Here is a 24450-nt window from a genome sequence, read left to right as displayed (position 1 = left end):
ACAATCACTATTTGTCTCTGAAGAACAAAATTTGTCACCGGGCACGGTTCAAATTCATGCAGATGGCTGCACGTGAAATAACACTCAAGGTTTAACGTTGCATTCCCCGCGCTTCAAGAAAATAGATTCCTTTACTTTAGCAATACAAAAAGTTCGACACTGAATCCCCAAAAAATCGGCCAAAATTTCAACAGTGATTGAATTATTAGCCTACAATTTCAAATTATTGGGTTATTTGAAGCGAGATACGACCTTTTGACATTCTAAAACTCACGTTTTGCATTCATTACGCCATTCTGCAACAAAGTCGTATCTTGCGCGAATACGCTCCGTGAAACAAGGTCGTATCTCGACGTCCACTGACTTTGTGTGTACATCCGGGTTATTTTAAGCGAGATACGACCTTTCGACATTCCAAAACTCGCGTTTTGTGTCGTTCATGCCAATTTAGGAGATACGACCCTGTTGCACTGACGCGACGATGCGTCTGGATTAGTCAACATGGTCAAGTAAATCGCAGAATAGATTTTTCATCCATGTTGATTCTTACCTGTGATAGCAATGATGGCAATACCACAGACCATGCCAAGCGGGAACAGCCAGCCTTGCGATGACACACTCATGGACGACGACATTTCCATCTGGAACAGAAAGCAACAAATTATTTTGTTAAAGGGAATGTACATCATTGGCTTTTGCTGTAATTGTAAGAAATGAACTATTTGAGGGGTTAGTATAATAGATCAAATACTGTTACACTGACATGTTTGAAGTTTTGTGTTCGAAAATGCTGGAAAAACCAAGAAAAACCAAAAATGTTCAAGTAGTCTGGTTCCCTGACCCCACTAAAGATGAAATGGATCAATTTATAGATGCCGGAAAGTTGTAAGGTAAGGGAACCAGTCTAGCTGGCCTGCAGACGTTCATAAATATGTAACCAATAGCAAACAAAATTTGGACTGAAACTAAATGGTAAATTTAGAGCAGTAGTTGAAAAATAGTTAGGTTTTCCAACGGTGGTCGGCTGACCACCGTTGGAAATTTATACAAAAATACCACTTTTCTTGAAATGACTTCACACTAGGTGCCATAATTTTACAGGATGCTTTAGACTGTCATTTACCAACATCCTAGTAAGGTATTTGGTAAAAATTTGGATGTTTTGTTTTTCGATGTTTGCAAATGTTGTATATTCCCTTTAATACCTATAAAAGGGAAGATACATTTGCAAACATCACAAAACGAAATGATCCAATTATCACAAAATACCTGACTTGATTGTTAGAGAATGGCAGTCTAAAGCATCCTGTAAAATTGTGGCGCCTGGTGTGCTGAGATTTTCAAGAAAAATTGTATTTTTCCAACGCTGGTCAGCCGTCCAAAGGGCGTCCAAAGGGCGTCCAAAGGGTGTCCAAAGGGCGTCCAAAGGGCGTCCAAAGGGCGTCCAAAGGGCGTCCAAAGGGCGTCCAAAGGGCGTCCAAAGGGCGTCCAAAGGGCGTCCAAAGGGCGTCCAAAGGGCGTCCAAAGGGCATCCAAAGGGCGTCCAAAGGGCATCCAAAGGGCATCCAAAGGGCATCCAAAGGGCGTCCAAAGGGCATCCAAAGGGCGTCGAAAAGTTTTGCGAGTGTCATCTGTGGGGCCTTAAAATGCACATAAACTGGACTTCTGTTTTGGCTTTTCATGTAGCCTGGTTTTCATATTGAAAATTCTCGACAAATGGCATTCAAAATATTTCTTTTTTTCATTGTCTATGAAGTTTCTTAGTAATTTGTTAAGTTGGTTACGGGAACCTGTTCCCATAATCTGGAACCGGTTCCTGACACCAACTGTCGGGTACTCAGGTACCCGGTTCCAATCCACACCTCTAGTAAACAAACATTTTTTTTTGAGGATTCCATACCGGTTCATCGAGTCCCTCCTCCAGTGAAAGCGCTGAGTAGGCCTCTGCGATAAAAGGAAAAAAATCAGAGGGAAATTTGTCCTGGTGTCATCCTCAAAGGTTAAGCTTTAACAGGTAGTGACTGGATCATGATTTTCATTCTCAAATGAAAATGGAGATTAGAGAATGGTAATTGGCAAGTCATGATGGCTGCCATAGAAAGGCACACTTACTTTGTCACACTCATTGTGCCATTTGGCAGATTCATCTTCCCATTCGGTGAAATTGTTAATCTATTCAGCTAATAACGTCAGTCAATTTTGGGAATTTTTGTGGAGTGGAGTGCCGAATTGGCCGAATAGAGTGATGAATTTGCCCAATGAAACGATGAATTTGCCATGTGTACAATGATGAATTTTCCCGATGGAATGACGTTTTTGCTGTGTGTAGGAATGATAAATTGCCAAAGAGAATTAGAAATCTGTTGAATGGAATGATGAAATTGCTATAAATGGAATGATGAATTTGCCTCTGTTGATTAGTTGGAAGGACAAATTTGCCGAATGGAATGATACATTTGCTGAATGGAATGATCATAAATTTGCCGCATGGAATGATGAATTTTGCAAATGAATTTGACAAAGCAAGTAATATAATTTACAGCTAAGGTGTTCCATAGACTGACCGCAGGGGTTTAACTGTTTCGATCAAAAAGATCAAGGGTGAACATTCTGTGTCCGCAACCGGGGACAATATGATGAAAATCATTCTTACATTGTATCTACCAGAATCAGACATTTATAAAACATGATGTTACTGATCAGCGTTGGTAGAACTCCAATGGCTGCCTGAACAGGCTATTTTCAAGATGGCCGCCAGCTTTATATGGGCTAGATGCAACAGACAAAGAGGCCAGAATGATGGCACTGTTTAAAATGTATCATATTTTCGTATTAAAATTTTTTTTTTTTAAAAGCGGCGGCCTCCAAAAATTAGGAAGTGGCGGGGATGCTAAACATGTTTTTTTTAAATTTGGCCTAGCACTCACCGTAGAGGCCCATACGCATGCGGCACGTGTAGCCGTCTGGATCCAGCATGAAGCCCTCCACACATGTGCAGGAGTAGTTGCCAACGTTGTTCATACACAGATGGTTGCACAGGGCTGTTTCATCATGACACTCGTTCACGTCTACACATTTCAGTTGCAAACATACATGTAATAAGAAATAATACTTTGGGCCAAAAAAGAAAAGTCTCCGGTTTCTGGTATGCGCGCGCGTCGCCGTAGCCATGCGCGTCGGCAAAATGAACAAGTTTTTTTTTTAACGAAAGGTGATGTCTCAAAACCGCAAAACTTACTGGTTTGACTGGAATCCTGCTGCTGCAAAATTTTAATGTGTTTTTAGATGGGGTTATGGTCGAGAATAAGCTTTAGGTGGCCTCTCTGGACTCCCATATATTTGCACTAAGTTTAGTCGGGCACCATTTGCAGTCATCAGCCGACATTTGAAGAAAAAAAAACAGGTAAAAAAAAAAAAAAAAGCCACGTCGCCGCACCACTTTTTGGGCAAGCTCCATACCAGAAACCGGAGACTTTTTTGGGGGGCCTTGAAGCGGGCTTTTTTCTTTCACACAAACGCATGAAGGGCTGCTTCTTCTCCTCTATGTACATGTAGCTCTTGCATACGTCGGCAATTCCACACTTATGGGCCAATTAGATAACTGTATGGACGTTGCATATAAAGAGTAAAACATGAGCCAGTGTTTTCTTTTAGTTTTTTCCTATACCTTGCTAAAGTTGAAAGTGACTAGGACAAGACGAGACAAAAGATGATATCTTTTTTATTTGAGAAAATAACAGGCATCTTTTCTGTGTGATACGTATGTAACGTGGACAGACACACTGCTAGGAAAAGGGTGCTTAGGACAAAATCAGTTTCTAATAGGCACTTTCAGTGACATTATTAAGCCATTTTACATTGTTATCAATAGAAAATATGTGAGTAGGGTTACGTACGAACAGGGACAGCCATTTTGTGACCAATGTCCAGTCTGTTCGTTTACAAAAAATATCCACTATATTTTCTAAAATACAAAACCAGTTATATCATTTGAAGGTGAGGATATTCTCAAATATCACACTTTTGGGCCCAATGGTGTGGAATTGCTCACATATTTAAATTATTGCGAGAGAACATTAGCAAGAGTATCAGTACGACTACAGGTACTAACTGTCATGAGTATGAGTATGAGTACCTCCTTCCGAGTATGAGTACAAGTACATCATATCAAATCCTTTGTGGTCAAAAGGACCCCGTGTAAACCGGCCAAAGCGCACACCCAGATGACCTTGGACACATAGAGATAAGAGCTCCCGGGCTCTGTGTATATACAGTAGCGCTGCCTAGCACGTGTACAATAAACAGATCCATGAGCAACAGCAAATTTTATTGGAGTTTAGATGAACAATTCTTTTGTAAATGAATACACGCGAGCAAAAACCTCAACCAATCACAAGGTCTGTATTGTTGAAAAGCTGACGAGACGAAGACAAATAAGTCGGGAGATCTAAACTCCCAGGTGGCGCTATTGAACGTTGTGACTATATTAATGGACCAGTTCTTGGCTGAACGCGTGGTTTATCACAAAACAGGGAGATTTTTGACTAAAAATGCAATGTTTAACATCATTTCGTGAGTGAAACTCAGTGTTTTATTAAGTTTTTCTTTCATTTTCTCTCAGAGTATATTGTTAGGGTCATACTGTAGTGAGATCTAAGGTATACTCTGAATAATGAAGTGGTGGCGACAAATGTGAAAAAGGGCCCATTTGTAATGATTTTTTCGCCATGTTCTCTCATAGAGGTTGCACACAAAAACCTGCCCGGTGGGTTAGTTCCCCAAAGGAATCCATATGTTCCACAAGTACGAGTACAGGTACCAAAGAAAATGTACTCGCATCGTTACAGCGCCCAAACTCACAGAAAGATATGACATTTTGTCTTTTCCTCACCTTTGCAAGTTCCGTTGACGACGTCCTCCCTGATGTAGCCCTGCATGCATGTGCAGTTGTACCCTCCGATGGTATTCACGCAATTCTCCATCTCGGTGCAATCATGGATCATTTCCCCACATCCTCCTCCTGGAAAAGAAACGGCAATTGAAGCAAAACTGAAATGGGAATCATAATTCCATAAAGTTAAAGTAGATTTAGTGGAAAACAAGTCAGGTGTGTTTACAAACACAAATGCCCCGCAACCGTGACTGTTCCCATGACATAACACCACTCTTTTAACATCAACTTACATGTACCTTGGTCACATGGAACGTTCATTAATTGACAGCATTAGTGTCTTCTGTAGGTTTTATATGAATTAATCCCTAATCCCTATGATCTCAGAATAAATACAAGATTTCTATTGTTTTAGCCACTGTGACCTTGACCCCTGACCTTTCGGCCCCAAATGCAATAGGCTTCTTAGGACTGCCAAGGACAATCCACAAACCAAATTTGAAGTTCATATGTAAAGTATATCTCAAGTTATCACGCTGACAAAATTTCTATTGTTTCAGCCACTGTGACCTTGACCCTTGACCTTTCGGCCCCAAATGCAATAGGCTTCTTAGGATTACCAAGAACAATACACAAACCAAATTTGAAGTTCATATGTAAAGTATTTCTCAAGTTATCGCGCTGACAAAATTTCTTTTGTTTTAGCCACTGTGACCTTGACCCTTGACCTTTTGGCCCCAAATGCAATAGGCTTCTTAGGATTACCAAGAACAATCCACAAACCAAATTTGAAGTTCATATGTTAAGTATTTCTCAAGTTATCGCGCTGACAAGATTTCTATTGTTTTAGCCACTGTGAACTTGACCCTCGACCTTTTGGCCCCAAATGCAATAGGCTTCTTAGGATTACCAAGAACAATCCACAAACCAAATTTGAAGTTCATATGTTAAGTATTTCTCAAGTTATCGCGCTGACAAGATTTCTATTGTTTTAGCCACTGTGAACTTGACCCTTGACCTTTCGGCCCCAAATGCAATAGGCTTCTTAGGATTACCAAGAACAATCCACAAACCAAATTTGAAGTTCATATGTTAAGTATTTCTCAAGTTATCGCGCTGACACGATTTATCCGGACACACACACCCACACACCCACCCATACTTGTTTCACATGACTAGTGTGGACTTTCCATTGCTTTCGTGTAGTTAAGAAAAACCAGTGAAAAAACTCATTTTTCTCAAACTGTGAAAACTCTTTCAACCCAATTTTTTTTCTATGATTCCCTTTAGTGTTTCTCTTCATTCTGCTACAGATAAACCTAACCCAAAAATGCCTCTAAACCTGTTTTCCAGAAATGGGGAAACACTGTGTGGACGTGGGGTAAGTCCACACAACGTCGGTGCTACCTACATTATGTGGACGTCTTTTGTTCGGAAGTCCACACTGCGTATGTAAGACAAACTCACCCACCCACACACACACCCACACACCCACCCACCCACCCACCCACCCACGGAAGGACAAGGCGGAAACAGTATGCCCCTTCGGCTTCGCCGCGGGGCATAAAAATTATGTCAAAATTCCTAAAGTAACAAGTGCTTGTGCTTGTTTTTTGCAAGTCTGACTTAAAACAAGTCAGGTGTGTTTACAAACACAAATGCCCCGCAACCGTGACTGTTTCCATGACATAACACCACTCTTACATCAACTTACATGTACCTTGGTCAAATGGAATGTTCATTGACAGCATTAGTGTCTTCTGTAGGTTTTATATGAATTAATCCCTAATCCCTATGATCTCAGAATAAATACAAGATTTCTATTGTTTTAGCCACTGTGACCTTGACCCTTGACCTTTCGACCCCCAATGCGATAGGCTCCTTAGGATTGCCAAGGACAATCCACAAACCAAATTTGAAGTTCATATGTAAAGTATATCTCAAGTTATCACGCTGACAAAATTTCTTTTGTCTTTGCCACTGTGACCTTGACCCTTGACCTTTTGGCCCCAAATGCAAAAGGCTTCTTAGGATTGCCAAGGACAATCCACAAACCAAATTTGAAGTTCATATGTAAAGTATATCTGAAGTTATCGCGCTGACAAAATTTCTATTGTTTCAGCCACTGTGACCTTGACCCTTGACCTTTCGGCCCCAAATGCAATAGGCTTCTTAGGATTACCAAGAACAATACACAAACCAAATTTGAAGTTCATATGTAAAGTATTTCTCAAGTTATTGCGCTGACAAAATTTCTTTTGTTTTAGTCACTGTGACCTTGACCCTTGACCTTTTGGCCCCAAATGCAAAAGGCTTCTTAGAATTGCCAAGGACAATCCACAAACCAAATTTGAAGTTCATATGTTAAGTATTTCTCAAGTTATCGCGCTGACAAAATTTCTATTGTTTCAGCCACTGTGACCTTGACCCTTGACCTTTCGGCCCCAAATGCAAAAGGCTTCTTAGGATTACCAAGGACAATCCACAAACCAAATTTGAAGTTCATATCATAAGTATTTCTCAAGTTATCGCGCTGACAAAATTTCTATTGTTTCAGCCACTGTGACCTTGACCCTTGACCTTTCGGCCCCAAATGCAAAAGGCTTCTTAGGATTACCAAGGACAATCCACAAACCAAATTTGAAGTTCATATGTTAAGTATTTCTCAAGTTATCGTGCTGACAAGATTTGTCCGGACACACACACCCACACACTCACACCCACACACACACCCACCCACCCACCCACGGAAGGACAAGGCGGAAACAGTATGCCCCTTCGGCTTCGCCGCGGGGCATAAAAAACCTACACACTCTCAGGAATTTTGTTGATGACAGAATAAGATTTCAAATCACAGGATATTTTCCATTTCAAAGTTCTCATGTGAGACTCTCAGTGAATCAGTCAGTCGGTGAGTAAGTCTGTCAGTCAGTCAATCGAACAGTCAATATTAAGGAAATAAATATGTGTTTCGGAGGTATTATAACACTCTGTTTAAAACCGGTGTGAGTCTGGATGAGTGATAATTACCCGAGGCGAAGCCGAGGGTAATTATCTCCCATCCAGACTCACACCGGTTTTAAAAAGAGTGTTTAATACCGACCGAACACATATTTATTCCCATTCATAAATACCTTTTGGTCAAAAAACAAATCTTTTCGGTCCAAAAATCAAAACAAGTCAAAAACTAGACGTTGTTAACCATTTTGTTCAACATTTAACTTCATGTTTTACAAAACACCCCTCTGACTATAATATGGAATGCCCCTTCACAATTGCGTGCACGTCGGACATTCCACCTCCATGGTTGCGCGTACTGCGCAATGTCGAGCAAAACGCAGTTGGGCTGGTGTAGTGTGAATATCGGACTATGAAATAATCATTCACTGGTAGTATTGCGCATGCATACGTGGGGAATTTGAACGTTCAACCAATGAAACGTGAAAAGGCACCGGATTTCATGGGAGTCCAAATTTCATGTGTCACTGCAAAAGTGTTTAAGACCAGCCAGCCATGTCTTTATCATCTGTTTAAGACCGGCCACGTGACGGGCTCTCGACCAATAGGAATGCCTAAACTGTCTTAGGTATTTATGAATAAAGATTAGGGCAACTGCAGCGTTATGAAAGGAAATATATGTGACAGATAATGTAATTAATGATTCAGAGAAATGATCCAAAACTCCTAGTCTGTGATCTCCGTGATCGTTGCTGAGCTCTTAAAAGTTCTGTCATGAACATTACATGAGGCCAGCCACACTTGCGAGCTACGTACTGAGCAAAAAGTCATTCCAGGCCGTTTGGTCAGCAGCTCACAAAATATCCCTGTGTGCGGTGAATTTTTGCTGAGTTTTCTGCCTTGAAAGGCTGTGAGGCAAATACCTCGCCTGTTTGATTTTTTTCACGCGAGGCGAAAAAAATCACCATGTATGTGTGCGGGCAATCTGAGCTGTGTGCTGAGCCAAAACAAATAACTAGCCAATGAAATCATGTACTCTGTTCACGTGATTTTATGATTTTTTTTTTTCTGCAATTCTTCTAAAGACTTCTGGTGACCAATATGTGATGTGATCAAGCTAAATGAGTTGTTTGTCGGGAACTTTCATTTGGAGATTCAGGCCAAAATAGGGCCACTTCATCGCATCACTTCATCACATCTCTAGGTGTTTCGACTTCCATAATTTTTGAACTAAAGATGGTACCAGCATGCGATTTTCACAGCAGTAATGCTGAGATTGTTTTCCTTTCAAATCTGTAAAAAATAAATTGACCAGGGTTGACAAACAACTCATTTAGCTTGACCGCATCAAATTTAAACAAGAATACATGTAATGTGCTTTCGTTGGCTATATAGTTAATCTTTTTAGCTCAGCACGTAGCTCAGATTGCCCACAGGAGAGTGTAGATATTTGCCACACAACACCGCGAGGAAGCAAATTTGACCGCACACGGGAATGTTTTGTGAGCTACGTGCTGAGCAAACGGCCTCGAATGACTTTTTGCTCAGCACTTACGTGTAGCTCTTGAGTGCAGTGGACTTAATGCTGATACTGGCACAAAGAGGGCGCTGTGCTGGCTCTCTCGATCGGACAAGAGAAATTGCTTACCTTTGCAAGGTTCGTTGGCGGCGTTCAGAAAGAATTGCCTGTGGCAGGTGCATGTGTTCTCATCACTGCATACCCGCACACCGCCCTCACACAGGTCGCAATTATCACCTGTCATGAAAACATCACCAAATCGTTAATTGAGTTTTCGCACAAATCTTTTGAAACAACAACCGGATGAACGGTTGTGGACACAATTTGCAAAGCATTCAAAAATGAAACTGTCAAAATATTATACAAATATTGAATGCTTCGAGTGGTGCAGTAAAACTAGCCTCCCGAGGTGATCCATGGACATTCAAATAGAATGCTCCATGGATCACCGAGGGAGGCTAGTTTTACTTCACCACGAGATAAAGCATTCAATATTTGTTTTATAACACTTCACCCACAGATTCTGCTTGGTTATAATATCTTTAATTATTTAAATCTTAACGCAGTTGAAATAAACTTCAATTTCAATACAAAATTGGTGGAAAATGTATTTCTCTCTTCCAAACTACCCCTTCGCAAAATGTTTACTCTGTGACACGCTCTCTTTGGAACAAAACGCGCTGCGTGCCACGCATAACGCGCACACCAGCATGCATTTGCACACAAATGCCGCGCCGTGGAAATAGTACTTTGGTTGCTAATGGTATAGTACTTTGGTTGCTACGGGTATAGTATTTTTGGTCGTGCACAGAAAGATAGCAAAAATAGAAAGTATCATGTGACTCACTCTCGGCCAATCAAGACACAGAATCTGCGGGTGATCGAGGTGTTATAACATGAAATATCCTACTGGAATGTTAGTCAATAATAGGATCAAGCATCATGTGATGAAACCATTCCTAGTATGTTGAATTACCATCACATTCTTGCGACAGCTTGAACCAAACCATCGCACTTTCAATCGACGGAAACCTTTGCGTCAAGAAAAACAAATGAAGATGCATTTTCACATTTTTCTCAAAAGGTATTTCTACTGAGCTGCAAGTTTGGCAGGTTAGTTCTTTAACAACCTGCTTCAGATTTATTGTATCGTTCTTCCTTTGATTCAGCAAAAACATATTTTGTTTTGAAAATGGTGCCTGTTACTTTTAAATCTGGGCCCATTTTCATGATGCTACACGCAACTTTCTGTTTTAACAGAGCCTCCATCTATCTACATGTACTTGACAGAGGATATTAAGCAGTAAGCACAGCAAAAAAATGCATGATGAGGCCACACAAAAAAAATAGTCGGTCTCTGGTCAGACCAAAGTTCTGGAATTGATGCGGCGATGCGTTTTTTCCCTTCTTTTTTTCGGCTTTTTTTTCCTTCAAGCATGGATTGTACAGACAAGGTGGGTACTATTTTTTGCCTTTTTGGTGTCCTCATATACATTGGGGTCCTCCATAATTTGACTTGGTGCCCTCCATCATTTGCCTTGGTGCGGTTTCCCTATTCCTTTGTACAACAATTTGAGAAGTTGCGGCAATAGAGGGCTTTGTTGTAGTTACCGTGGACAATTTGAAAAAAAAAAAGAAAAAAAAAAAAAAATTGACGCGCATGATTAAAATCGACACGCGTGCTGACTAGAGACCGAGTATTTTTTTTTTGGCTTAACAACAGAGGAATTTTCTTTAACAAAATAGTATTTGTTACAAGAGAATTAAATGTCCATGTGCATGTAACCCTTAGCATGTAGTGAAATACATTGTACAATTTGGCCCTTGCTCTAAAAGCTGCTGTGGTATAACTTTAAAATTTCTGTAAAATTAGTTTCCTCTTATGCCTGCCTGAATTTTGGTTTTTATTTACCGCCACACTCTTGGAGCGTTCCCTCCACGCACTGGCATTCGATGGTCCCGTTGACGTTGGTCTGACAAATCTGGACCGTTCCCTCCGGACAGTTCATGTAGTCAGTCGAACACTCGTCAATATCTGCAAGTGGACAAAGCAAAAAGCCCATGCTGATCTCCAGCTGCTTTTTGTTTCCAATAATTGAAACTCGGAACCACAACTCAAGTGAAAACATGATTGAATAAATTACACTCCAAGTGTCTGGTCCCTAGTCTCAATGGTGTGGAGTACATTTTCCTTGAATGTCCCTCCCAGTGGTCCCCCCAACTCTCCCTTTGTAACCGATGAAGGGGTACTTGTGCACGCAACCCATTTGAAGGTTTTATATCTTTGTGCATGGGCTCCGTGCGCCAACAAAAGAGGGCGCGTTTTTACCTCTTTTGAGAGCTCCGTGGACGGGACACACAGCATGCGCGTACTGTACTGTACTGGTTCGCGCGCAAAGTACGCATGACTTCCTGAATGTGTAAAAGCTATAGCCACCGTGTCTTCGTGTGAGCGTCAGGTGTCGTCGGCGCGCGATACCTTTGAATTCAACTTGTGATGGTCTCCGAGACCAATCCCCACCTCCAATAACTCGAGACATTCAAAATATGCAGTGGATGGATCAGGAACCAGTCCTTTTCTGACCGTTGATGGGGTGCTTGTGCACAGAGCCCATCATCTGTCCTTTTCTGAATTTCACTTGTATAATAGACGGCCTTTCAGTATATATATATACCACTCAACAGAGCTGTATGACTCGTGACTCAGACATTTTCCATGACTCAGACTAAAACTCGAGTCACGATGACAAATGACTCAGACTCAAACTGAATGACTCGGGACTTTACCAAAAATACCACAAACTACCTATTTTTTTCAACAACATGATTACAAATTATTTTGAAAACGATCCTTTCCCTGAGCAAGCGCCGTGTGGTACAGAAGAAACACATCTATGTACTGCATATACATTGTACACATGGCTTGTTTTTCAATATATTGTACTTAAATGTGACTTATGTCTCAGACTCGGACTTGACCTTTGTGACTCGTGACTCGGACTCGGACTCGACCTGCATGACTCAAGACTCAGAAGAGGTGACTCACACTCGGGCTCGATGTCTGGCGACTCAAATACAAGTCTGCCACTAATAGGCCTATGTGCATGATATATGCAGATAGTCAATGAAAACGCAATTGCAATTAACTGTTACTGTGCAAGATTTGTTTTAAAAAACTAGTTCCGAGTTCTGACAAATGGCGAATCTTTTAGTCAGGTTTGGTCACATTTATATTACCTCCATTTCTCTGTAAAGGACAATCAATGAAATTCAAAAGGGCAATTCCACGGTTACTCATCAAGTTACAAAAATGTAACGTGAGTAACCGATTTTGTGCATCTTGCTTATCATACATGACACATTTTTCTGGATGCCATCTTTGGTGCTTAGGTAGGTCTAGGTCTACTCTATCTACCATGGGGATAACGGTTGTTAAACCTTTTCAGTAAGGTAATTATAGCCCAAGGAATCTCAAAAGTACATCAAAAATGTAACGTGAGTAACCGTGGAATTGCCCAAAAAGGAGATCATTTTTTTTATCCAATAAACCTCCCTGCCTTTATTTCAAAGTGAAGTTCTCAATTTCACAAAGATCAGCAAACATTTGCTTATAAGAGAGTAGCTTTGATCAACAGCAGTTTTACTCTAAAAATGTTTTAGATTTCTTTAGAATTTTCTTGGCAACACACACGACCGCGGCTCTTACCATCGCATTCCTGGGTGTCGTTGTTCATGATGTAGCCAGCTTTACAAGGACATTCATAACCGCCCACCGTGTTTCTACAGACTTCCATCTCCGTGCAGTTATGTTTAATCCCGTCTTGCAAGAAGGAAAAACACCAGAATGTTATCATCAATCAGGTGAGCAATTAGTAAACAATGTTCTTCCAAAAGCATAGTGGGATACGATATGTAAAACTTCACTTTTAGAACTGAAAAAGCGGGCTCGTTAATATTGTAATATTTTATCAGCATCTCAAAAATGACCTTAAGTTTTATGTTTGTTTTTAGTTTCAACCAAAGCCGTAAAACAAATTGTTGAGGAAAATATTCAATTTACGCACTTCGATTCTCAGCAAGCATGACAATGATATCCCTGGCCTGCTCCCCCCAGAAAACTGCGAGTTTTGAATGAGTATGTGTTCCATGCATAAGTACGATCTTGTTTTGAAGAAGTTCACATCTTTGCTGCAATTTGGAGGGCGCTGCATCGTATAGCAACGGTACAACTTCAGCTAAGCACCCACTTTTCTGCTAACAAAGCCTCTTTCTTGGAGATCGTCAGTAAGTATGCACAGCAAAGGACACCTAACCTCAAAGGAAATGTGCTTATAGAAGAAACAATAGGCTGAATGTCATTGCGTGGCATGCGCAACTTATATCGTTAGCACATCCATTTCGTGTATTCAGTGCCTAAATTAGCGTGAGTTTGTGCTGACTGGCACAACTGTCTCTCAGGCTGTGCAATAGCGCCAGTAAGAAACTTCCATGGCTGTACAATGCCATACATCTATACATCAGCTTCTGCACGGACACTATAGAATGGTGTGTTTTACGTGCTGCTTTATTCCAAACAAATAAGCACGGAAAAAAGACATATTCTTAATACTCACCCTCACAAAATGTGTCGTCAAGGATGAGTTGGTAGTCTTGAAGCAAGTTGCAATGGAAATGCCCATTCACAGTCTCACAGCGTCGTAGCAAGGATGGGTCGGTCGAGGGACTGCCAGAAACAGCTTGAAGGGACAAAAAATAAACGTGGTCTACAGCTTTATCAACAACGAACAGGAAATGTGCTCCTTTGTGGACTAAGGTGTGAGTTTGTTAAATCAAAAACGCTTTAGTTAACAAATCTGGTTCACATAATTTGGAAATTTTGAGGTTCTGTTATCTCGGGAGCTCAGCATTATTACGCAGTTCTACACTCTGCAGGTCAGTCTTGACTAGCTAACAATCATATTTTACTACTGTCTATAGACCAAACCAGGGAGACTATTAATTCATGAAGGCCCCTTTCAATGACAAAAGCATAGAGCTAGCTATTGTTCAGAATATCCGTCATGGACCACTTGTTTTGAACAATAGCAGACACAATGGTTTCTCCATTGAAGGGGGCCTTGTAGGTGTCCAGTGATCAGACGCTCGGATACATCTATACTACAAAGCAGCAAAGATGTATGTATGTCTGCTCACGAGTTCCTAACGCAAATTATGCTTCTACGGTTGATTGCCCGGGGACTTGCCGGCGAAGTGGGTGACAGGCGGCGAGTCCCACCTCCCCCAGCTAGCGAGCTAGGTGAAGCCTTGTCACTTCTATCATGGAACCCCCTTCAATGACGAAAGCGTTGTGCTAGCTATTGTTCTGCTAGCTATTGTTCCGTTACGGGGCAGTCGCTTTTTTACAATACAATGCATAATTGACTTATGGTCGTTTGCGAGTTAGCCACGCCCCGTAGACAACCCCATGGAATTTTTGTGCGCTAAGTTTTGTTTGTCTCAGATGTTGCGCCTGCCGCGTCCATTTGTGTATCATGTAATTGGACAATATTTCACAAGCTGCGTTGACGCAATTCTAATGCGATTCTACCGCGATACGACAATAGTGAAGTGGGTCTGATGAGTGTCCAGTGATCAGATGCTCGGATGCGTCTACAGCAGTTGTTGACTATTTTCTGATTAAATTGTTCTAGGTTTTTGTTTTTTCATTCTTGTCTGCATCTGTAGATACAAAACACTCACCTCCTCTACTGTCCGTCAGGGCGTGTCCATCACGTTCAATGCATGCACAAGTGAGATTCTGCGATATGGGCTGGCAGACCTGCAACTCGGTGCAGTTGTAGTCTACGAGTGAACATGCATTAACATCTGCCAAGGAATATAATTCACAAAAGATAAGTTAACAAAATGTAAGCCTATGCATTCATCATGTTCAATGCCTATAGATGTACTGTCAGTTGAGTTCCAACCCCCAAAATACAGAGATGAAACTGGCATATGGCCCAAAAAAAAATCGGAAAATAGGCCGAACAAAAATACGTGTTCGAAATCTGGGCCGCGCTGCAGTTACACACATGTGCATGCATGTACAATACACTTCATGCCCAATTTCCGGACACCAACTCCTGCTTTATTTTTTATTCAAACAAAATTTTACGACCAAAAAAAAAATGGTCAGTGCTTTTATTGGATAAAACGCCTGAATTACGGCCAGAGTAATGGAGTCATCAACAAAGAAGTTCACTTCTTACTTGAGAAAGTCGAGGAAAAACCACACAACTCCACTACTCCACTTGCATTCGTACGTGGGGAAAAATCAGGCATTATCGTCTTTCTCTTCCAACAAATGCCACTGAAATGTTTCGCTAATGCTCTCTTCGCTATCCTCGAGATAATCATCATAATTTTTAAAGCATTGCATTTTGTACAACTAAATCTGAAACCTCCAAAAATCGCACAACATAATGATTTTATCCACTGGATCGTTCACAAGGCTACCCGTTCCCGACCGGCCATGTGTTAGCGGATGGTACGGCGCGGATCGTACGCTGCTACCATTGCATATCATTTTTGTACATAATGCACGCACGTGCGACACAGTCAATTTTCCATGTCACCCGTCAATGTTTAACCTTTTTTCCAGCCGTAAAAGGCTCCGATCAGTGTCATGGCCAGTGTTTCTACTGTTGAAACACTCCAATAACGACTGGTGAAAGAGATTAAAACTATGTTCACGATGATTTTAACGTGCCATTTTTATCGACTTTAATTTTGATGGAAATAAAATGACATTTTGTGAAAAAAAATTGTTACAAAATCAAATTTTGTGGGACACATCGTAAGAAATCGGAAATTTCGTTGGAAAATTCAAAAAGTCTGATTTCCGATTAAAATCGGAAAAGTTTCATCTCTGAAAATAGATGTTTTCAACCGCTATTTTTCTGGCAATACCATATCCACCTCTGAATGAGACAATGAAGCAAAACGAATCAGGTTACATTGGGAATGATTTGTGGACAAATTGATTCCCACCAAGACCGGTTCCCGCCAACCTATCAGCATCAATAATGTAGGATCTGGGAACCAGTCTATCCGTAGGACGGCTCTTGCACAAAAGCAAGCCACATTAACAACTTTTGTTAAGGCTTGCACATGCCTAAAATAAAATAAAGTAATGATTTACAGCGTTTTTTTTTTCTTTGTTACAACATACAAGTTGAAAAACCATTTGCAAAAAAAATGAGTTTGCTGTCGACTACAGGATATTGAATTGCATTGAAGAAAGTACCCTGATTTTGTGGGGAGTGTGGCCTGGTGGTTAGGGCTCATGACTCATGATCAGAGGGCCAGGGGTTCCAATCCTGCTGCTGGTCATATGTTGTGTCCTTGGGCAAGGCACTTCATCTCTACGTGCCTCTCTCCACCCAGGAGTATAAGTAGGTAAAAGCATTAGCTGGGGAGTAACCTGTGATGGACTAGCATCCCATCCAGGGTGAGTAGAAATATTCTGAGTCGTTTCAGCTCATAACAGGCTTTACTACTACCCGGATAGGCTAAGGGGTCAAGTGGGAAGGCATCTGCACTAGTTACAAGAAGGTCGTGGGTTCGAGTCCCGCTCGAGTAAGCTTGTGAATTCTGCTCTCAAGCTCTTGTTCTGCACTCAATGTACTGTGCTCAGAAATGCAAAAACCCTATATAACAATGCACGTATCTTATCGTCAAAGAAACGCATCATACATGATAAACAAGATAATGTAAACCTCGTAAAGCTGGTCCCAAAGCACACAAAGTACCATCCAGTTGATTCCGACTAACTTATCGCTGGAAGGCCCCTCTGGCACCAGCAAATATATCCTATCATACATGTACAGTATCCAGAGCTTTATGACATGTGAATATGCACTTTGATCGCCGTGTTATTTAACCCTAACTCCCTAGGGTGATTTACTAAGAACCTTCCTCATCCTTGCAAATCCCAACATCATATGGGAAACTGTGCACATAAACAGTTGGACTCTGTTTATTTGTGGTATCCCTAATCCCACGTAAAGCACAGTCAGTTTACTAGTGCAGTACTCATTCTAACAGATCCCAACAAACCCTGGTGTTGGAGTTTGGCTGGTTGGGGATCGCTAAGGTTAAGAGGGTGTAATATTGGAAGTAATCATACCATCACATTCACCGATGTCAGTCAAGTTACCGCTGACGTAAGAGCAGTTTGGTTTTTGACCTGTGATGTCACATATTTTGATCATGTCACAGTTCATAGGGGGTGCACACTCATCTACATCTGTTAAACAATCAGAGAAGAAAAAAGTTGTGACGTTTCTATCAATATTACGTTTTGTTGGCAATCTTTAAATGATTGAGATCAAGTACAGTAGTTGTAAGTACATAAAACATGAACACAAACATAACTTTATTTTTAAGTGCATAAACAGTAGACACGATACTTTCATTTACGCGATGAAGCAACTTTTCATCTGAAACCTAAACATTGTGCAAAGGTAATTTTTTTACCATAGCAACAGGTGAATTTTAAAAAGAAAACCTCAACCTCGTCCCCAGGGGTTACTTTATTGTCAACCTCGTTTCCAATAGTAACCACTGAGTGTGAAACTTGCTTCCTGTATCCTGATTGGATACAGCAATAGCAAGTAATGGATTTATATCGTGTACTTAATGTTTATTATTTCCAACGTGTAGTACCTATTTTAATGTTCAATGTGAATTATTACGTCCGAACCTCTTATACAGTCCCCCATTTTCATTTTGCTTATAATAAGCAGATACGCACGAATGAATCGCGTCTCATATGCAGGGACGACATCGCATCCGAGTAACAGCCAATCACAGGGCGCCTCGATTACTTATGCTGAGTAGGACATAACTGCCGCCGGGTCAGTATTACATTTTGCATACACAGTACAGTCCGTAGACCAAGGTCTGTCGGATGTTCTACTCGGCATTAATAATCGAGGCGCCCTGTGATGTGGCTGTTCTGAATGATTCTCGGATGCGATTATGTCCCCACATAATTTATGATACGGCCATACCGCAGGCGCGGCATGTGTGTACGTTAATGGACCGGGTAGTTTTTTTGTACACACCCGGAGTTGCACCAAAAATATCTGTTTTTATCTTGTTTGACATGATTCTTTTCTCATTTATTTGCATGGATCCTCTGCTGCATAAAGGATAAATCTACAGTCATAGGTGACTTTTTCTTTACAATTTGAACGGAAATTGAAAATATCGGCAAAAAAAAGCGAAAACGCCGCCTTAATCAGGGTTTGAGAGAGCAGGTTGTGGTAGGAGCGTACTGCTCGACACCATGGGACGAGTTTGAGAAAACCTGGGATTCACATTTTGTTTGCAAAATTTGTTTTAACGACCTCATTAGCAAATAAAAAGGGGGGGGGGGGCCCTGTTGTATCCTCACCAAGGCACGTTTTGCCGTCCATCCCAAGTTGGTAACCATCTGCACATGAGCAGTTGAAAGTGCCCACGGCATTGGTGCAACCCTGATCACAGTCGTGATGCGGTCTTCCTAGTTCACATTCATCAATGTCTGTTAATTGCAAAAATAAACAGAAAACAGAAAATTTCAAAAAGGGTCTGAAGTACAAATAATTCTAGCAGACTCCTATGGAAGATACGCTGTAGCCCCAAAAACAGTAGCAGTTACATTTTCCACATCATCATAAATCAACTCTCAAGAAATATCGAACCTTTCAAAGAAAATGCATTTGAATGCACGACCTATGCAACAAACACCTCAGATGTAAGGATCACTGGTTGGCGATTGTTCCTTTTCCTTTGAATTTTTAGTTGTCTACATCTTGTCTGAGTTTTAATAAAAAGCTTTGATCTTTACCGCGACATCGTCTACCAGAGAAGAGCTCATATCCCATTGAGCAATCGCAGCTGTAGCTTCCTCCTACGTTCATGCATAATTGGTCACAGCTGTCAGTCATTCCGGCGCATTCGTCATTATCTTAAAACCAAGAAAAATGTTGGAAACAAAGATTAATTACTTGGTAAATAAACTCTTGATCTATCGGACAGTTGGTCGGTTGGTTGCTTGGTGGATTGTAGCCCTATTCCATGGCCACACACTGGGGCCATACAAACGTGAGCACAAAAAGTTCGTTAAATGATGGCACTTTTCCATGGAAATATTTCGGCCATATACTCAGGGGGGGGGGGTGCTTTTACCCAAGCATCCCACTTTTTCACCAAATAATGAATTTCCAATGGTTCCTTTTGGTGAAATCTGTATCTTAATTTGCCACTCTTAATTTACACGTCAAATTCACCTGAAGGAACAATTAGGAAGTCCTAATTTATGTTTAAAATATTGGATGCTGGTGTAAAAGAACCCCATGCCGAGTATCAAGCAGAAACATTTCAATGAATTTTACCAACTTTATGTGCTCACATTTGTATGAACCTTAGCACAGAGTTTACTCCAGTGCGTGGCCATATACAATGTAGTAGGGCTAGGTGGATTGCTGTGTTTGTTGGTTAGTTGACAGATTTAAAAGAGCATAAGACCATCAAAATAGAGAGATGATAATATATTTGTGTCAACTGTTTATATCAATTTATATAACCGACATACAGATCCTTGTCATTTGATTGGTGGAACTCACATTACGTGACATTGGTTATTGCTCCCATTCATGCCACGGCTCAAAAAGTACTATCCGCCCATGGGGAATGGGAAATACTATTCAACAGTTAGGATCATGACGCGGTATTTGTGTGCAAATGCGTGCTGGTGTGCGCGCGTAGCGCATATTGTTCCAAAGAGCCAGTGCTAAAGCGTTGGGTTCAAATATTTCGTGAAGGGGTGGTTTGGAAGAGAGAAATACATTTTCCTCCAGTTTCGTATTGAAATAAAAGTTCAAATATTTCAAATGACAAGGATCTATATGTCAGTTATATAAAACAAATATTGAGTGGCTTTAAAATGTGAAATGGGAGGAATATTATCGCTCGGTAAAATCTGGACTTTTCCCATTTACTCGACTTCGCCTCGTGAAATGGAAAAGTCCAGATTTTACCTTGCGATAATATTCCTCCCATTCCACGCTGAGCCACTCAATATTTGTATACCATTCTCTGGTTGGCTCTTCAATTCTCTTGACACTTTGGTACAAAACCCCAACAAAAACCAAAATTTCTGCAGTGTCACTAGGTCCAATTTATTGTAAAATGTGTGTAATTATAGCTTTGGCATCATTCTACGAATGTCCAAGAGCTCGGCACGAAAAAAACACAACTTTGAAATCCAAAAAAATAAGACCCAAAGCAAGCCTAGTAAGGCTGGTCCAAGAATGCACATAATCATGTTCAACTTGATTGCGGCTTTACACTGCAAGTCATCTGCTCTTCTTGTGTACACGGATTTAAGCCAATTATGGGGTAATCCTTTACAATAGCACTGCCCTGCTCTCTTTACCAGCCAACTGCAACGTCTCATCACAGAGGACAGGTGCAAGCTAGAAGACAGGCTGGCCCTCTCGGACCAGCCAAAAAGTACAGAAATGGGGTTGATTTCACCTCTGGTTCGGTTAGGAATAAACCTCACCTCGACATTCTTTCCCATTAGCTTGATTTAGGTCGTAACCCCAATAGCATTCACATCTGTAGCTGCCCGGCGTGTTCACGCACCTATGGTGACAATCTTGGGTGCGAGACATGGAACACTCATCGATGTCTGTGAAATAAAACAAAATAAATTCCAACTCACAAAGTAAAGTTTGCCTTTATTTCCAACAAAAACTGGGGAAAAATGTTGGGCAGTTCAAAATTCAACAAAACGCTGCTCGTGAGGTGCCTTTTCCCACTTGGTAATGTTTGTCAAAACAAACTGCAACATTTATCTGTCTTGATGTCCCTTCTGTGTGTATACATGGTATAGCCCCACTTTGAAGGCCCTTAAAGCTATAGTCCGTTTGCAGCCACCCGTAAAGTAACTGGCGTAGGAAACCATAGGAAAATTTAAATTAGTAGTTCGTTTTGTGATTTGGCAAAAAGCGCGCAAGCATATTGGCACGACGCACACGCGCGCGCGGTTGCTATAATTCGTCGGATCAGTGCGCGACATCGCGTATAGCTGCAATCGGCTCAGTGAGAACGTGACTCGGATGCTGAATTCAGGCCCAATTCAAAACATGATTCAGCAACTTTTGATTTGAAATTGAGATCCTAGAATGCCGTTTTTCTCGGGATATACAGCTGAAGCTGAGCTGAAACTTCATCAGGTTAGTTGTTCAGTATCCTTCATTAGATTTTGAGCGCTTTTGTTGCTTCAAAAGAACAAAATGCACAATTTACAAATGATGGACCATATCTTTAATTGCTACCGTATTATGATGGGAAACTAAAAAAACAAAAAAAACTGCACCCATTATAATGACAGTCATCCATCTTTTTCCGATTACAACTAATTTATCCACAAAATAAATGTTCTGTATTAATCCAATGTCCAATATCTGCGAGCAATGCAAATTGAACCCGTCATTGCAATTGACTTTAGAAATTGTGACGTCATTTCGATCAAACATGTGGACTAAGCTGTTGATTGGTCAATTTGGATGACATGTTTTTGTACTACAACCGGTTCCCAGAAGACCAGATAGAATGGTCAGAATCTCGAGGCAAGATGCAGTCTTGTTTTGCATAACTAATCGCCGAAACTGCTCGCATCATAGACCCTTGCTGTGCAAGGGGATATTCCATAGACTAGCTTTAGGCCAGATGCCTGTTGAAATATCCGAATAATAACTATAAAGCTTACATGTAATCTTTTTTTCTAGACAAAGAGTATAGTACATTCTAATTTCAAAAGAATGACAAGTGACTACACGATTTAGAGAGGAAATCTATCCAATTTCAAATTGAAATACTCTGAAAAAAAAATCATTCCAGTGGAAACTAGAGTGAAAACTGGATCTATTCAATTGAGTAAATGTCACACTAAAATGTCTGGTCCCAGTTTTCAGTTTTGGCCCCAAAAAAGTAAAAATTCACTGTATCCGGCTGAAACAGAGGACAGGATTAAAAAGTTATTTCACTCATTGCAATCTCCTAAAGTGACTGCAGTCAGGGAATAAAATAGTGTGTGAGAATAATGAAAAGAAACTCCAGAAAGCAAGAGACCACAATATCGTACCGGTGCAGCTGCGACCGTTGCTGGCCAGAAGGTATCCTGTGTTGCATTCACATCGGTAGCTCCCGACCGTGTTGATGCAAATCTGTGAGCATTGGTTGGACGACTCACTCTGACATTCATTGACGTCTGTAACAAGAAATGAAGAAAAAAATAACAGCATTGCTGTTGAAGCCCCTCAGCAAGAGTCAAGTTATCATCCGGAAACCATTAACCTTTATCCCATCACGGTGACCTTGACCTTGGACCTTTTGACCCCCAAACCATTCCCAACTTGTCTACTCCCAAGGGCAACCCCCTACAGAAGTTACAATCCCCAACAACATTTCTAACTCAAGTTATCATCCGGAAACTAAGCTGCCCGGACGGACAGAACAGACAGACATGACAGACAGCCCGCCGGACGGACGGGCGCCGTAGGCGATGACAATACCCCTCAAAACTTTCGGCTGAGGGGTGAAAAAAATATGAAGGAGTGAATACCATGAGCGGGAAGATAAACCTGCCATCGTTTTATAAAATGTTAAATTAATTTTTGTTTTTAGATGAATTTACAATGTGACATGAATTTGAGGACCGACGTTTATATCCCAAAAATGCCCAGGCGTGCTGAATAGGTCATCGCTTTTCATTTTTATTATCTCATATTGTGTTTCGCTCTGAGGTAGGGTCGGTCGGTCGGCAACAATTTAAAAAACAAAATTTAAAAAACAATGCAGTTGATAAGGTTCGGTCGGAATGGAAACCAAACAATATAGAAAGAAGGTCATTCCACAAAAAAAAACACAGGTGTTTTTGTGTGACATGTACATCTTTACAACTACCAACATTTTAATATTTACATGTATTTATAGCCAGAAAGGGTGTGCTTCCCACACAAAATATATGTCTGGCTGTCCGCAACAATGGAAAATGAAAAAAATCGGATGAGCCTGTTCTGTCAAAAGCAGACGCTTCTGGGCAGAGGTTGAAATTGAGATAGGGCCAAACAACGCTGTGGGGGTGACTTTTATCGATTTTCAAATGTTTGCATATTTGTAATCCTGAACATGTCTAAAATATATTATAAAAGTTTGAAACCCTAATTTGAACTCTACATACACTATTTTTGATGATTTTGATAAGGTATATCAGTTAAAGAAATAACTGTTCTGTGACGTTCGTGGCCATTTTCTCCGTTTTCTACTTTTCGACACAATGAACTTCAAAATAGCATAACTCTGCCCAGGAATGACCGGTTTCAAAAATTAAACCACCTATTAAAAGGAAAAAGAACATATACATTAATTAACAATATGTAAAAATATCATTTTCGACCTTATGCCCAGAAAAGTCTGATTTTGACAGAACAGGTCACATACATGTGTATGCACGCTACATGTATGAGTGAACTGCAAGCAGCCAGGTTGGCCTATAAGGACAAGACCGAAAGTAGACCTATACGGGTGTGTTTGTGACTCGTACTCACCATATTGGCAGGTTCTACCATAGTATCCGGGCCTACACCGGTACACGTTAGGTCTGACGCATGATCCACGTGATGATGGACAATAAGTGCTGCATATGGCTGTGAATTAACATTCAATTGGCATGTTTAGTACAACTGATTCGTGAATAAGAATTTTTTTTTTAACTTAAGAAATGAAATAAGAAAAAGTCTTGGGTTTTTTTCCCCCTGGTACATGTACCAGAAGAATGATTGTGATTGGTCAATGTTGGAGGGGTGAGCTTAAAATCTTGATTTTGACTGGCCAATATTGGCAGGGTCATATTAGGGCCTAACAATACATGTTTAAAGGGAAAATACAACATTTGCAAACATCAAAAAATAAAACCAACCAAATCATTTTGAAATACCTTGCTGGACTGTTAGTGAATGACAGTGTAAAGCATCTTGTAAAATCA

General features: G+C 40.8%; 1 protein-coding gene across 2 annotated transcripts in view; it reads right to left on the bottom strand.

Annotated features, from left to right (window-relative positions):
• The window catches only part of LOC119736305 (fibrillin-1-like), a 43313-nt gene that overhangs the window by 4426 nt on the left and 14437 nt on the right, over positions 1–24450 (bottom strand). For both annotated transcript variants that reach the window (XM_038210347.1, XM_038210348.1), the window contains exons 5-19: positions 24014–24112; positions 22549–22674; positions 20962–21090; positions 19243–19362; positions 18808–18936; positions 17536–17655; positions 15108–15233; positions 13982–14104; positions 13075–13188; positions 11281–11403; positions 9498–9605; positions 4892–5020; positions 2928–3068; positions 1901–1944; positions 551–641 (exon numbers count right to left, since the gene is read on the bottom strand). In XM_038210347.1, coding sequence (XP_038066275.1) covers positions 551–641; positions 1901–1944; positions 2928–3068; positions 4892–5020; positions 9498–9605; positions 11281–11403; positions 13075–13188; positions 13982–14104; positions 15108–15233; positions 17536–17655; positions 18808–18936; positions 19243–19362; positions 20962–21090; positions 22549–22674; positions 24014–24112 — 1722 coding nt within the window. The remainder of the gene's footprint in view (positions 1–550; positions 642–1900; positions 1945–2927; positions 3069–4891; positions 5021–9497; positions 9606–11280; positions 11404–13074; positions 13189–13981; positions 14105–15107; positions 15234–17535; positions 17656–18807; positions 18937–19242; positions 19363–20961; positions 21091–22548; positions 22675–24013; positions 24113–24450) is intronic.

The sequence above is a fragment of the Patiria miniata genome, unplaced genomic scaffold (genome assembly GCF_015706575.1).
Source record: "Patiria miniata isolate m_02_andy unplaced genomic scaffold, ASM1570657v1 HiC_scaffold_29, whole genome shotgun sequence".
NCBI lineage: Eukaryota > Metazoa > Echinodermata > Asteroidea > Valvatida > Asterinidae > Patiria > Patiria miniata.
This window is presented reverse-complemented; position numbering and strand designations above follow the sequence as displayed.